This window comes from Leuresthes tenuis, unplaced genomic scaffold (assembly GCF_036924035.1).
Source record: "Leuresthes tenuis unplaced genomic scaffold, fLeuTen1.0.hap1 SCAF_5, whole genome shotgun sequence".
Lineage (NCBI taxonomy): Eukaryota > Metazoa > Chordata > Actinopteri > Atheriniformes > Atherinopsidae > Leuresthes > Leuresthes tenuis.
This window is the reverse complement of record NW_027325359.1, coordinates 37,605,633-37,618,288: the sequence shown is the minus strand read 5'-3', so window position 1 is coordinate 37,618,288 and position 12,656 is coordinate 37,605,633. Positions and strand designations below refer to the sequence as shown.

Sequence of the window (12,656 nt, the reverse complement as noted above, 5' to 3'; positions counted from 1 at the left end):
CTAACAATCAGTTGACTATGACCAGCTGACCACAGGAACAATTCAAGAATATTTTCCCCACTGAATTAAGAAAAGGGCATAACTGCCTTACTGTACAGTGCAGATGTTGTTTATTAGCAGTGAAGGAAAAAAAGAAACATCATCAACATCAAAATGCTTGATTAAATCTTTTTTCTCTAGTTTAGATGATTAAATAGAAAAGTAGTCCAATGTATGAAGGTATACGCTTTGACACGAAAATTTAAATATTTTCACTACTTTTAACATTTTCATTTTGCAGCTATAAATCTGTATGTTTCAAAGTAACATTTATATCAAAACTTTGGTTTGTCTCAAATTCTAGGTGTATGAAGTCAAGCAGTCGAGTGGTGTTGTAAAGAAGATCAGCTCTCTGGTCACTAAAGTTCTGGAGCCACTTCACCCTCACATTGAGGAAAGAACATCAAAGAACATCAAACACCTGTCACACACTTTCTCCAGGGAAAAACAACATCTGTAAGCATAAATGTTACACTTGAAGGAAAAGAGTTCAACCTGTCAAATTTGTTTGGAATATTTTCAATATGTTTATAAAAAATTAATTTTACTCTAATATACACTAAATGAACACATGAAATTTTGATACTAAATACAAAATATTTTTTGTAATTATTACTCATATATTTTTCTTGAATATGTACAGCATATATTTTCGTTTCATTTCATACTATCACGTCTCGTCATGACACATAGAAAAGATTTAATGCAGTTGGACACACCCATATAAATAGAATGCAACATAAACATGTCAGTTATTGACTGTGCACACACTCAATGACACCTTAAAAAAACACCTTTAAAAACTCAAAATTTCAGATTTTGATTTATCTGATGGACTTTAAATGCGCAGATGCCACACTCCTACAGTCACTGGCGTTCTAGCTTCAGATCTAACTGCTGTGTTTTAAACTGTTCCTCTGTTATATACTTTGGGGTGTGCAAGTGTCTGGAAGTAGGGCATAAGTCCAAGTGCTCATGGGCTTCTGTGCTTCTGCCAAGGATTGTGGATCTTGATTCATTACTTCATAGGGTACCTTTTGGTTCTTCAACCCTTTTAAAAAGGCATCAGTGGCGAGCTGATCCTGTAGCACCAGATCTGTTCCAGACTCACTAGGCGTTGTACTTCCTCTACAAACTCTACAGATGATTCTTTTCCGCAACTCTCCCAGCTTCCTGTGGACAGGGTGAATCTTGTACTCCAAACCGTTGCATGAGATGCTCTTTAAGAAAAGTATAATCCTCTCAAATGTGCTCAGGTAAGGAGCAGACGTACTGGATAGCAACTCCATGGAGGCATTCGTGAAATTTATCTAGCTGCTGTGACCCAATTCATCTACACTTACTTGCCTGACACTCAAAGGCAGCAAAAATTAGTCCCAATCCTTTTTGCTGTCATAAGTTGCAAGCTTAATCTTGGAGACCTCAGAAGGAAGTTGCTGCAGCCTGTCATGGTGATTTCCATTGTAGCCATTAGTGCCATAACTATCATGTGAGACTGTACAGGCTGATGCAGAACGCTGAGGTATTTATTCCTCTCTGCAATGTATAGCTGAGTTGTGTATGTCTGGTACAAAAGAAGGACCTGAATTGTTCGACCTCTGTCGAATTATCTCTAATTCTGCTGCAAATGGTGTATTTGTCTGGATGCTGGGTTGTTCTGTCATTTCTTGAGGGGTTAATTTCTTTGTTCTCATGAATTGTGTGTTTCTTTATTTATTTATTTTCTACCCAGAAGCATATTTGTAATTACTTCTTTCAAGTTGTGATAAAAAAAGTCCTTTCTCGAAATGGTCTTATTTTAAGTTTATTTGTTTGCGTTTTTTTTTTTGTGTAATCAAATCTTCTTTCACCTCGCCACTATTAACAGGACAGGTTTACCTGGCAGCTTGCCAACTTCTGTGCACTCTGCATAGTGCTTGCCTTTACTGGTTTTGTAACATCACATTTTTTACCTCTAGATGTTAAAAAAAAAATTAAATCTTTAAATCTCTTTTACTTGAGCTTTCTGTTTTATTTTAATCATCTTCCTTGGATCACTGGAGAGGTTAATCTGAGGTGAGGGGGATGTATTTGCCTGTCTTGAATCCCGACTGGAAAATCCCACTTCTGACACCAGTTGTTAGCTTTCCTAACAGGACGTATTTGGATGTCTGTGAGCAGTGCGAAGGATCACTCCGACAAGGAACGTAATGTTTATCTTCCCTTACTCTACACTTACAATTTGCGGGACAATAACAACCTGTCGAATGCTGCAGTGCCAGTGCCGACAAAGTTATGTCCATACTAGATCCAGCGAGCGAATGAAGATATAACATTACAGCTATCATCAAAGCTTTCTGATTTCTGACAGTAAAAAAAACAACATTATTGGTCCTATACAACTAGGGGTTTTCGGAAATGTTACTTTATCAACAGTTGTTTATACCTCAGTAAATGGCCTTAATTTGACTTGTAATAACCTCTTATGCCTTTTATGTTCATGTGTGTCAACAGGTTTGACCTCTCAGACAAAGATAACTTCTTTGATAGCAAAACCAGGAGTTCAATAGTAAGTTCAACAAAAAAAAATTCTTGCCCAGTCAAAGTCAAAGTCTCTCAAATTACCCAGTCAAATTCTTGACTACTTTTCTAACACACCAACTATGTATTTAACAGAAGTCAAAGTAAGTAAACCCCATGTAATTATTTGTATTTATGTATTAATTAGACGCTCTCTCAAAAACCGAGGCACTATAAACTTTAACAATTAACTGTGAGCACTCCTTTAACGTAGGTGTGATAGATCTTAAAGAACAAAACACAAATCGCTCCACCAGCGGAAGTTTCTATGAAACATTAACAAACCAAAATCTCTCCCAAAAAAATGGAGGAACAGAAGCAGGCTATAGAACTTACCGTTGCATAAACTAGGTCTAAAGAATAAATGATCAAGAAACAAAGGATACTCTTCGCAGGAGGATCGCTTCACTGCAGGCTCAAGGATTCTGTGGATAACTGTGGAACAAGACGCGAGAGTGAGGCTCATGATTGGAGGCAACACACTGGCACAAGACAAGGGAGACGCAGACTATTTGAGCACAAGAAGAGCCATGGGGAACAGGTGGAAACACTTTGGGAGTCAGGGAAGACAATCAGATACTTGACACAGGAGGAAGGGCAAGGTACCTGAAATGAGAGGGAAGTTAATATTTCAAAGTAAAACAGGAAATGACGAGACAAGACATGAATCAAAGCATAAATCGTGACAACTGGTTCTTCAAACTGTCTGCAAAATCTTGGAGCTCCACTTTGCCACCATCTTGGATCTACTTCTTTATCTTCCAGCCTCTCCCTTTAACAGGGGTCACCACAGTGAGTCGATCTCGCATCATCAATTTGGCACATGTTTTGGCACAGATGCCCTTCCTGACGCAACCCTCACCATTTATCCGGGCTTGAGACTGGCACTAGAAACACACTGACTCGTGCTCCCCAGCGGATGGGCACTCACATTCACACCTAGGGACAATTTCGCATCACCAATGAACCTAATATGCATGTTTTTGTGGGGTAGGAGGAAGCCGGAATACCTGGAGAGAACCCACACATACACAGGGAGAAAATTCAAACTCCACACAGAAAGGCAACAGAATGAACCCGAAACCCTCTTGCTGTGAGGAGACAGTGCTAACCACCTCACCAAATTAGAATTTTTTTCACAATAGAACTTAGAAAACTTATCAAATGAGGAACATGAGACATTCTACTATTTCATGAAAAATATTAGCTCATCTTGAATCCTTCTCTACTATCTTCAAAGCCATTGGATATTCAATTATAGTAAATCTAAATTTCTTTATAGAGCACCAATTCACAGCAAATGTCATCACAAGGAACTTCAATTATACAGTCTAATTCATACCAATTATAATTCAATTCATTGTAATCCAATTATAATCTAATAAATCAAAGTAACTGAAATCTAATATTGTCTTCAGCTTTGTTCCACAATGTAAAAAACCTATGGGGACATGTAATCTTTTGATTGGTATTATATGTCAACAATTCCTATCAAAAGTTTGTGTTGGTCTTTTCATATTTAATGCATCATTCAGATATTTCATAATGTAAATATAGGTAACCCTGTATGCTCAGTGCATCAGGTGTTTCCCTTAAAAAAACGTTTTTTTTAAATGTTAATTTTTTTTTAAATGTTTCCCTAAAAGAGGCAAGGTCACAGTTGTACTCCAATGCAATCAGAAACAGCTTTTCTCCACCATCAACCAACTTCTCAAACCACAACCCCCTCCACTTACTGGCACTACAGCAGAACAGTGCAATCTTTTTGTGGATTTTTTCACCTCCAAAATTGCACTCATTCGCTCTTCTCTTCTCTTTCACTTCCCTCACCCAACCCGTTCCCCCAACGTCTGCATTCCCCCAACCCCTGAGCTCCTTTCCCCTGGTCTCTTCAGAAGAGGTACAAAATATCATCAAGAAGATGAAACCCACCACCTGCGCCCTGGAACCCCTCCCAACCTCCTTGGTAAAAACACATATCACTGTCCTAAGTCCCCTGATCACCTCTGTTATAAACCATTCTCTCCAAACTGGCCACGTCCCCTCCATTTTGAAGACAGCCATTATCAGACCACTTCTCAAGAAACACACCCTTGACCCAGAGATCCTCTCAAACTACAGGCCAATGTCCAATCCCCCCTTCATATCTAAAATACTTGAGAAAGTGGTGGCTAGCCATTTTCAGAACCATCCAAAACTCAATAACATCTATCAAAAAACATCTTGTTTCCGGCCCGCCCACAGCACTTGTAAAAGTACAAGAGACTGCTCTTGTAAAAGTCACAAATGACCTCCTGATGTCATCAGACTCTGGCTCCACCTCCCTTCTCATTCTCCTGGACCTATCTGCTGCATTTGACACTGTCAACCATGCCATCTTATTAAACCGGCTCCACGCCACCACTGGACTCTCCGACACTGCCTTCAGTTGGTTCCATTCATATCTCACAAACCGGACAGATTACATCTCCATGGGCAACTCCACCCCCACACAGTCATCTGCGGTGTTCCCCAGGGGTCAGTTCTTGGTCCCATCCTCTTCATCCTCTACCTCACTCCCCTTGGTCAGGACATCAGCCATCATGGTCTTTCATTTCACTGCTATGCCGACGACACACAGCTCTATGTCAATGCCACTGCTGCAGCCCCACCCTCATCATCGCCATCCTCCCTGTCTCAACTCACCATCTGTTTGGAGGAAATAAAGGCATCTAAACAGCTCTAAAACCGCAGCCATCCTGGTTGGCACTCCTCACCAAATCAAATCATCACCAACAACCAGCATCACCTTTTCTGGCTCCAATATCCCTATCTCATCATGAGTTACAAATCTTGGCGTAAAAATGGACCCCCAACTCACCTTTAAATCCCATATCAACAATCTCTACAAGACCTCCTTTTATGACCTCCGAAACATCTCCAAACTCCTTCCCATTCTCTCCCTCTCAGATGTTGAAAAAGAAAGGGCACTACAAGTATTATTATTATTATTCAAAACCTGGAGCCCAATCACTGAAATCAGAGTAGAGATGTAATTTACAGCTATACTGAATCGAAAACGAAATTGGCTCTTTTACAGAATGCACTATGAAAAATAAATTTCAGAGGAATTTCTTGAGTTAAGTTACAGTCCTATGTAAAAGTCTCTCAAATTACTCATATTAGTGCCCAACCAAAAATAATTGTATAGAAGAAGACAGAATACTCAATAGGTAAACAGCTAAAGGATTATTACTGGTATTTACTCATATCTTGTTAGAAAACCTGCCATTTTTTTCAGAGAAAAAAAGTATTTTGATAATTTACGTGCTGCCTGACAACCTGCAGAAGAAAACATTTTTTTTTCTGTATTTATTTGCCAGTGACAGTCAGACCAGCAATGTTTACACAGATCTTCACTGTGGATAATGTTGTATTATCAACCAATAAAACTTGCTATCATTTACTTATTTCACAGAAGAGAGCTCTACAAATTCCATCGTTATGATTACAAATTAATAATTGAACATATTTTCCTCTGCAATGTGGTAATATGGCTGTTTTTGATCCTCTTATAGGTATTTGAAATACTAAAAAGAACAAAGTGCAAGGCTAAGTACAGCATGGGTAAGTCAGAATCTGTTTCTCTGCTTGTGCTCAACAAAAATATTTGCTCACTAATCAGAATCCTGGCATGTGCTTGTTTTTTCAGTCAATCTCAGACATACAGATCAATACCTCAGCTTTACATTACATGTGTAACTATCATTTTTTGTTTTGTTTATGAAATCATCATGGCAATTATTTTTAATTGAAATGTTAGATGAAAAAAATAGCAAAACAAAAAATCAATCTTTACCTCTGTTTATTCTTTTGGTTGCTTAAGTGGTAGGGTTCTAATCATCCAGCTCAACACTCAGGCACTTAATCTAATTAAATTTCTACTACATCAAGGTTCCTTTCCTGTGCAACTGAAATATTAACGATATGGCCTGCTCAGTAATCAAGAATCTATCTTTACACAGTGAGCTGTCTTCAATGAAGGACAGAACAGACTGCATACTTCTTCATAAAGCTTAGGTTCCTTCAGTGTCTTCACCATGAAATGGTGGAGAGTTCAGTCTGCTTTGCAGCATCTTTTGGGGCAGCAGCATCAGCGCCAGAGGCTCAAAGAAACTGAACAAACTGATAGAGAAGGCTGGTTCTGTGCTGGGGATTGCTTTGGAGCTGATTGTAAAAAAAAAAAAAATGCTGCACAAGTTAATGAACATAAGGGACAACAATGAATACAACAACAAAGACTGTTCAGTCTGAGGTTTCTTCAGCTCCATAGCAATACAAAATTATACAAAGATGACACGATGACAAAAAAATAAATACATAAATAAATCGATCAATCGATTAAAATATTTAATTGTGATTAATCCATAGGTTGCCCGAGTTAACTTGTGATTAATCATAAAATATACGTTTTAATATACATTTTAATATGTTCTAAATGCACCATAAATAGGTATTTTTTAAAACTGTTATAATCATGGTGGCAGGGCCTTGCCACTGCTCACACCACATATTAGATTACTGCAATGCACTTTATGTCGGCGTCTCCCAGACTTCTCTCAGTCGCCTTTCAACTTATGCAAAATGCTGCTGCTGCTCGTCTTTTAACCAACACTAACAGACGTATGCATATCACTCCTGTTCTTAACTCCCTTCATTGGCAGACACGGTGGTGCTGGACAGAGATTGGGTTTTGGCTGTGTACACACAGAATGATATCAGGAATTATTAGAGGATTCTCACCAATTCAGGTCGTTGGGAATTCTGTGTATACTATAATAAGTTTCTATGTTGTTCCTGTTAATAAATTCCCCATAAAAGCCTGCAAAAGTGAGTCTGACTACTCTTTTATTCACAACAGTTGTAACTTTGTCTAAACTGCCGTAGGTGGAGTTTTCCACGTGTCTCTGTTGCAAACTACTAAGCAAGGTCTGCCTTTGATGAGAGGGAGTGGGAGAGAATCATCTGGCAGGGTTTTGAAGATGAACTTGCCATTCAAAAGACCCTTTTCTTTATCTAATTTAGGTTGCCATCCACAAGATTAGGCTAAATCCCTTCCTGATTTGTCAAACTATAGAGTGGACCAATGGCCATATTTATAAAACGTGCCCACTTTAATCTTGCGTCAAAAAAATTTGTGAAGTTAAGATGAATTTCTGTTAGCTTGTTATTAACATGTTCATTTTGACAGCCCTAATATAAATCCATTAGAATAAAAATTGAGTTGAAACACTGATGATTAGAGAGTTTGTTGTCTGTCTACCAGGCAAAGAGAATGGTTCATATTGTATTTGATTTGAAGCAGTGATGACCCATAATTAATCTCTCAGTGAAAGAGTGATGTTTAACTGGGAATACCATATTTCTTCGGTTTTTGAAATGTGGCCAACTTAGTCCTGGGTCTTTTACCTTTACAATAGTATTTGTCAACTGCAGAATTAAGGGAGGCGAACCAGCCTGTGGGTGGAGTGGAGGTTCACTTTTAGGTTCACTGTTGCTTGTAAAAGAAATTCTGCCAGACTTTTCTTAGATTAATGTCACTATGTACATATGTTAATGACACATTGTTCTTTAAAAAGAAGACTGTTTCACTTTTCTTATACTCGTGGATGAATATTCAAAATCAAAATGCTCCTACATAACATTCGCATTTCAAACAACAACAAAGGCAACACATCTTGGACACTGAATCATCTTAAATTAACTTAAATTAAGGGCTTAAATTGCATAGCCAATATCAAGCTCTTGTGCACATCATGGTAGAACATTTGCAATATTGACAAAGCTGAGCATATAACTCTACTGACATAGGTCTTCTTGTAAAATCTGGAAGGGATTTTGGGGTTGTGGGCGTATGGTGCTCTCTGTTGCCTGTGTCCCTCTCTAAAATTGTGTTATCACTCCCTGAAGATGTCTCTTCTCCGCTGTAGTCACACTCCTGGAATTAAAATGTAGAATCCACATTCATATCTGAAACTGTGTATTCTTGGCAGGCATCACCAGTCTCCTTGGTCGTGGTGTATATACAGCAGCTTACCCTCTTCATGATGTAAGTAGGACCAGTGCTGTGGCACAGATGACGATGATGATTATAATAATTGTTATTATTAATAATGGCTTTTGTCCAAATCAGGGGTTAAACAGTGTTTAACAGAGTTATGACTGCAGCCTCAGAAAGACATGCAGTTAGTGACTGGATAGTGTAGTGTTAAGATTGCCACCTTTCATGTAGCTGACCTGTAGGTGACCTGGGTTCAAATCCTCTGCATAAAAGGTACTACCTCCAGTAGGGGTCCTTAGACAAGACCCCCTTACCCTACCTGTAAGTTGCTTTGGATAAAAGTGTCTACCAATTACATAAACACATCCAGAGATTCCATATTGTTCACAGATGAATGGTTCTCTGTATGTTACACATGTAAATCACTGCCAGTCAGTAAAGTTTACTTCCAGTAATCTTGTATTCATCTGCTTTTGAGATGATTAAATACTGGCTTGTGACCTGGAGTTAATGTGCCTGATAACGAGTTCTAGCTTTACATCTCTTCTTTTTCAGGGAGATATTAATGAGGAGAGTGCAGAACCGAATGACAGAAAGGTAAGAATTATTTGTGGAATTCGGAACAAATCTTCAGAAAAGTCTTGAGACGGCCTGCTTGAATGTGGTTATTGTGTGTAGGATGATTTTAGCTCCCCAATTAATGTTATATGGTTGGTTTGGTTAGTTTGTTTGTTGGCATGATCACACAAACAGTACTGGAAAGATTTTGCTGAAAATTAAAAACATGGTGGATATTAGAAGTGGTTAGTTTTTTTTTTATGTTGTTCCAGATCTGGATTGACATTGCTGTAGAGCATGACAGAAAAAACCCACAAATTTTCTTTTGCATCACCATCTGTTTACACAAATACAGCCTCTGTCTCACTTCTGACTGTAAAGCTCAATATATAGATGTATTCTTAATTAATTCACAAATTGTAAATGTAAAATGTAGTGGTGCTTTTCTTAGTACAGAGTTGTGTAGACATAGTGACATATTACTGGTAGGCGGACAGGGCAAGTGTCACGGCCTCAGGACACAGGACACAAGTGCAGGGTCGGCTCAGAAGCAAGGCAAGGCAGGATGAGGATCTCCTCACAGAGCAAATTAACAGGGCTGTGAAAATCTGAGCACTCTCCTCAGTAAAAATGTCTGGGACGAGTTCGACTATGAAAATGAACAAACAAAAACTCTCCACTCCAGGAGGAAAACACAAACGCTATGAAACGATAACCAAATAAACTCACGCTCTTCTATTGAGGCGGATTCAAACAAAAGACGCTCTGTCATAAACCGAGGCACTATGAAACTTTAACTGTAAACTTACAACTCGCCTTTAACGGCGACACAAAATCTTTCAAGAACAAAACATGAAACACTCCAAAACGGAGGAACAAAACTGTCTATGAAACTTAAGCAATGAACGCAACGCTCCTCTAACGGAGGTATCTATGAAAGGTACAAATCACTTCAAACAAGAGCAACAAAGCAAGGCTATGAAACTTACCGTTGTTAAATACATAAACTATGGCTAGGAATAATTTACAAATAAATACGCTCAGCAGCAGAGTCGCTCGACTGCAGGCTCGAGGCGAGGCTATGGCTGTGAATCATGAGGCGAGTAATGCAGGTCGAAACAGAAAGCAACAAACTGGCACAAGACAAAGGGAGACGCAGACTATTTGAGAACATGAGGGACCAAGGGGAACAGGTGGAAATCAGGGAAGACAATCAGACACTTGACACAGGAAGAAGGGCAAGATTCCTGGAATGAGAGGGGAAAGTTAGTGATTTTTCAAAATAAAACAGGAAATGACAAGACAAGACATGAAACAGAATGTAAGTTGTGACGCAAGTAATTCACCTGACTGTTGTATTGTATGTTGTGACAAACATGGCTAAAGAAAAGCATTATAAAACTCACAAGATAATGCAACTCATGGCAGATTTTTTTCCACAGCTTTTGTACGAAGAGTGGGCAAACTACAGTGTCTTCTACAAGTACCAGCCTATTGGACTTGTGCGGTAAGGACATACTTTCCAAAGTAATAAAAAAAACATAATTATCATAATTATTGGGCAGCATCTCTAGTATTAGTTACAATCAAACTGTTTTGGATAATGTCAGGTTTGAATAATGCAAGATCTTTTACATTACTGATGATGACAGTGACCACTGAGATATTAAACAAATAGAAGCACAGCATCTTTAGTTTTGGCAGAGCTGTGTCATTTTATTTACTTTTCAAATTCCACATAGCAATTTCTTTTTACATTCCATTCAATTCAATTCAATTTTATTTATATAGCGCCAGATTACAACAATTGACATCTCAAGTAATATAGTCCAATTCAAGCCAATTGGAATTCAATTCATTGTAATCATAATCCAATTAATTCATATAGAGCCAATTAAAAAAATAATATCCGAGCTAAGGAAACCAACAGATTGGACCGAAACTTGTCTTCAGTCCAATCTCCCATCCTGAGCCTGAGGGACTGTGGAAAGGAACGACTCCCTTTAACAGGAAGAAACCTCTGGCAGAACCAGAACCAGGAAGAAACCTCTGGCAGAACCAGAACCAGGAAGAAACCTCTGACAGAACCAGGAAGAAACCTCTGGCAGAACCAGAACCAGGAAGGAACCTCTGGCAGAACCAGAACCAGGAAGAAACCTCTGGCAGAACCAGAACCAAGAAGAAACCTCTGGCAGAACCAGAACCAGGAAGGGTGGCCATCCGCCTGGACCAGCTGGGGTTTGAGAAGACAGAAAAGAGGGAAAAGAGGGGGGAAAAACACCATAACACCATTCAAAGGATACCTGCTGGAACAGGGAAACACAAGTTAATAACCACAATACTGACATTTACTGGCAGCTTATTCCACAAGAGAGGGGCCTGATAACTGAAGACTCTACCTCCCATTCTACTTTTAGAAACTCTGGGAACAACAAGTAGACCTGCAGTTTGGGATTGAGGTGCTCGGTCATTAAGAGCTTTATATGTGAGGAGAAGAATCTTAAATTCTATTCTGAATTTAACAGGGAGCCAATGAGGAGAAGCTAAAACTGGAGAAACATGATCTCTCCTGTTAGTTCTCATTTACATAATAAAAGAGTTCCTCTTTGCCCTGAACCAGTAATCCCAAAGATAAATCAAACTTCCGGAAAATGTATATGAACCATTTCAGGCTTTCTTGAAACTGTCCAAGTCATTGAGGAAGATTAAATCCAGGTCTGACATTCTTGAATCAACATCTGTTTGGTCATATTAACCAAGCTGTCTGTTTCATACCATGACCACTTGTTTCCGACCTTGCACTGAAGGTATGGTTTGGGTTTTTTGAAGAGTGGCAGTGTGACATACTTATAAGTTGTTAGTATCTTGCTTTATAGGCAGTGTTTAGAGCAATCTGTCAGAAATAAATCTCAAGAGGTTGCCAAGCTAACAACATGCGGTTCAGTGTATGCTACATTGTAGTTTTTTTATGTATCACTTTTGCATCGCTGTATGCACTGCAGCTGCCAAGTCTATCCTGCCGCTAGTGTATACTGACCTTTGTTCTGTCTGTCATGATATAAAGTGTACATGTAGAATCAGAATCAGTTCATTATGATTTCAATGTGCAACACGTATAATTGAAATGCAGTACTCAGTCAGTAGCAAAAACAAAAACAAGAACAATAACAGCAGCAATTCAAACATAGCTAAAATACATAAAATAGACAAAAAGATGAGATATAAAATGTACTAAATAGAATAAAATGGACTTGAAGGATGAGGAACACTAGGATGTATTGCATTTTGATTTTCTCAGTAATTTATGGTAAGTTAAGATAGAGGTAAACTGTAAGCTTCTAGATGCAGGCAGATCTACATTTCTATCCAGTGATTTTTACCAAAGGCTATAGCAATGGTAAATTATATAAAGATAGCTATCAGTCTGTCACCCTTTGTTTTTATTCATGATATTTTTGTT

The 12,656-nt window shown here is 38.6% G+C and overlaps 2 protein-coding genes across 2 annotated transcripts in view; one reads left to right on the top strand and one right to left on the bottom strand.

The window, feature by feature from the left end:
- Positions 1-12,656, top strand: part of LOC140307794 (anoctamin-1-like) — a 57,682-nt gene that overhangs the window by 17,550 nt on the left and 27,476 nt on the right. The window contains exons 4-9 of the mRNA XM_072386806.1: positions 344-495; positions 2,533-2,587; positions 6,156-6,204; positions 8,631-8,686; positions 9,194-9,235; positions 10,639-10,703. Of these exons, the coding sequence (XP_072242907.1) occupies positions 344-495; positions 2,533-2,587; positions 6,156-6,204; positions 8,631-8,686; positions 9,194-9,235; positions 10,639-10,703 (419 nt within the window). The remainder of the gene's footprint in view (positions 1-343; positions 496-2,532; positions 2,588-6,155; positions 6,205-8,630; positions 8,687-9,193; positions 9,236-10,638; positions 10,704-12,656) is intronic.
- Positions 1-12,656, bottom strand: part of wwp2 (WW domain containing E3 ubiquitin protein ligase 2) — a 304,365-nt gene that overhangs the window by 264,326 nt on the left and 27,383 nt on the right. The gene's annotated exons all lie outside the window — the stretch shown is intronic.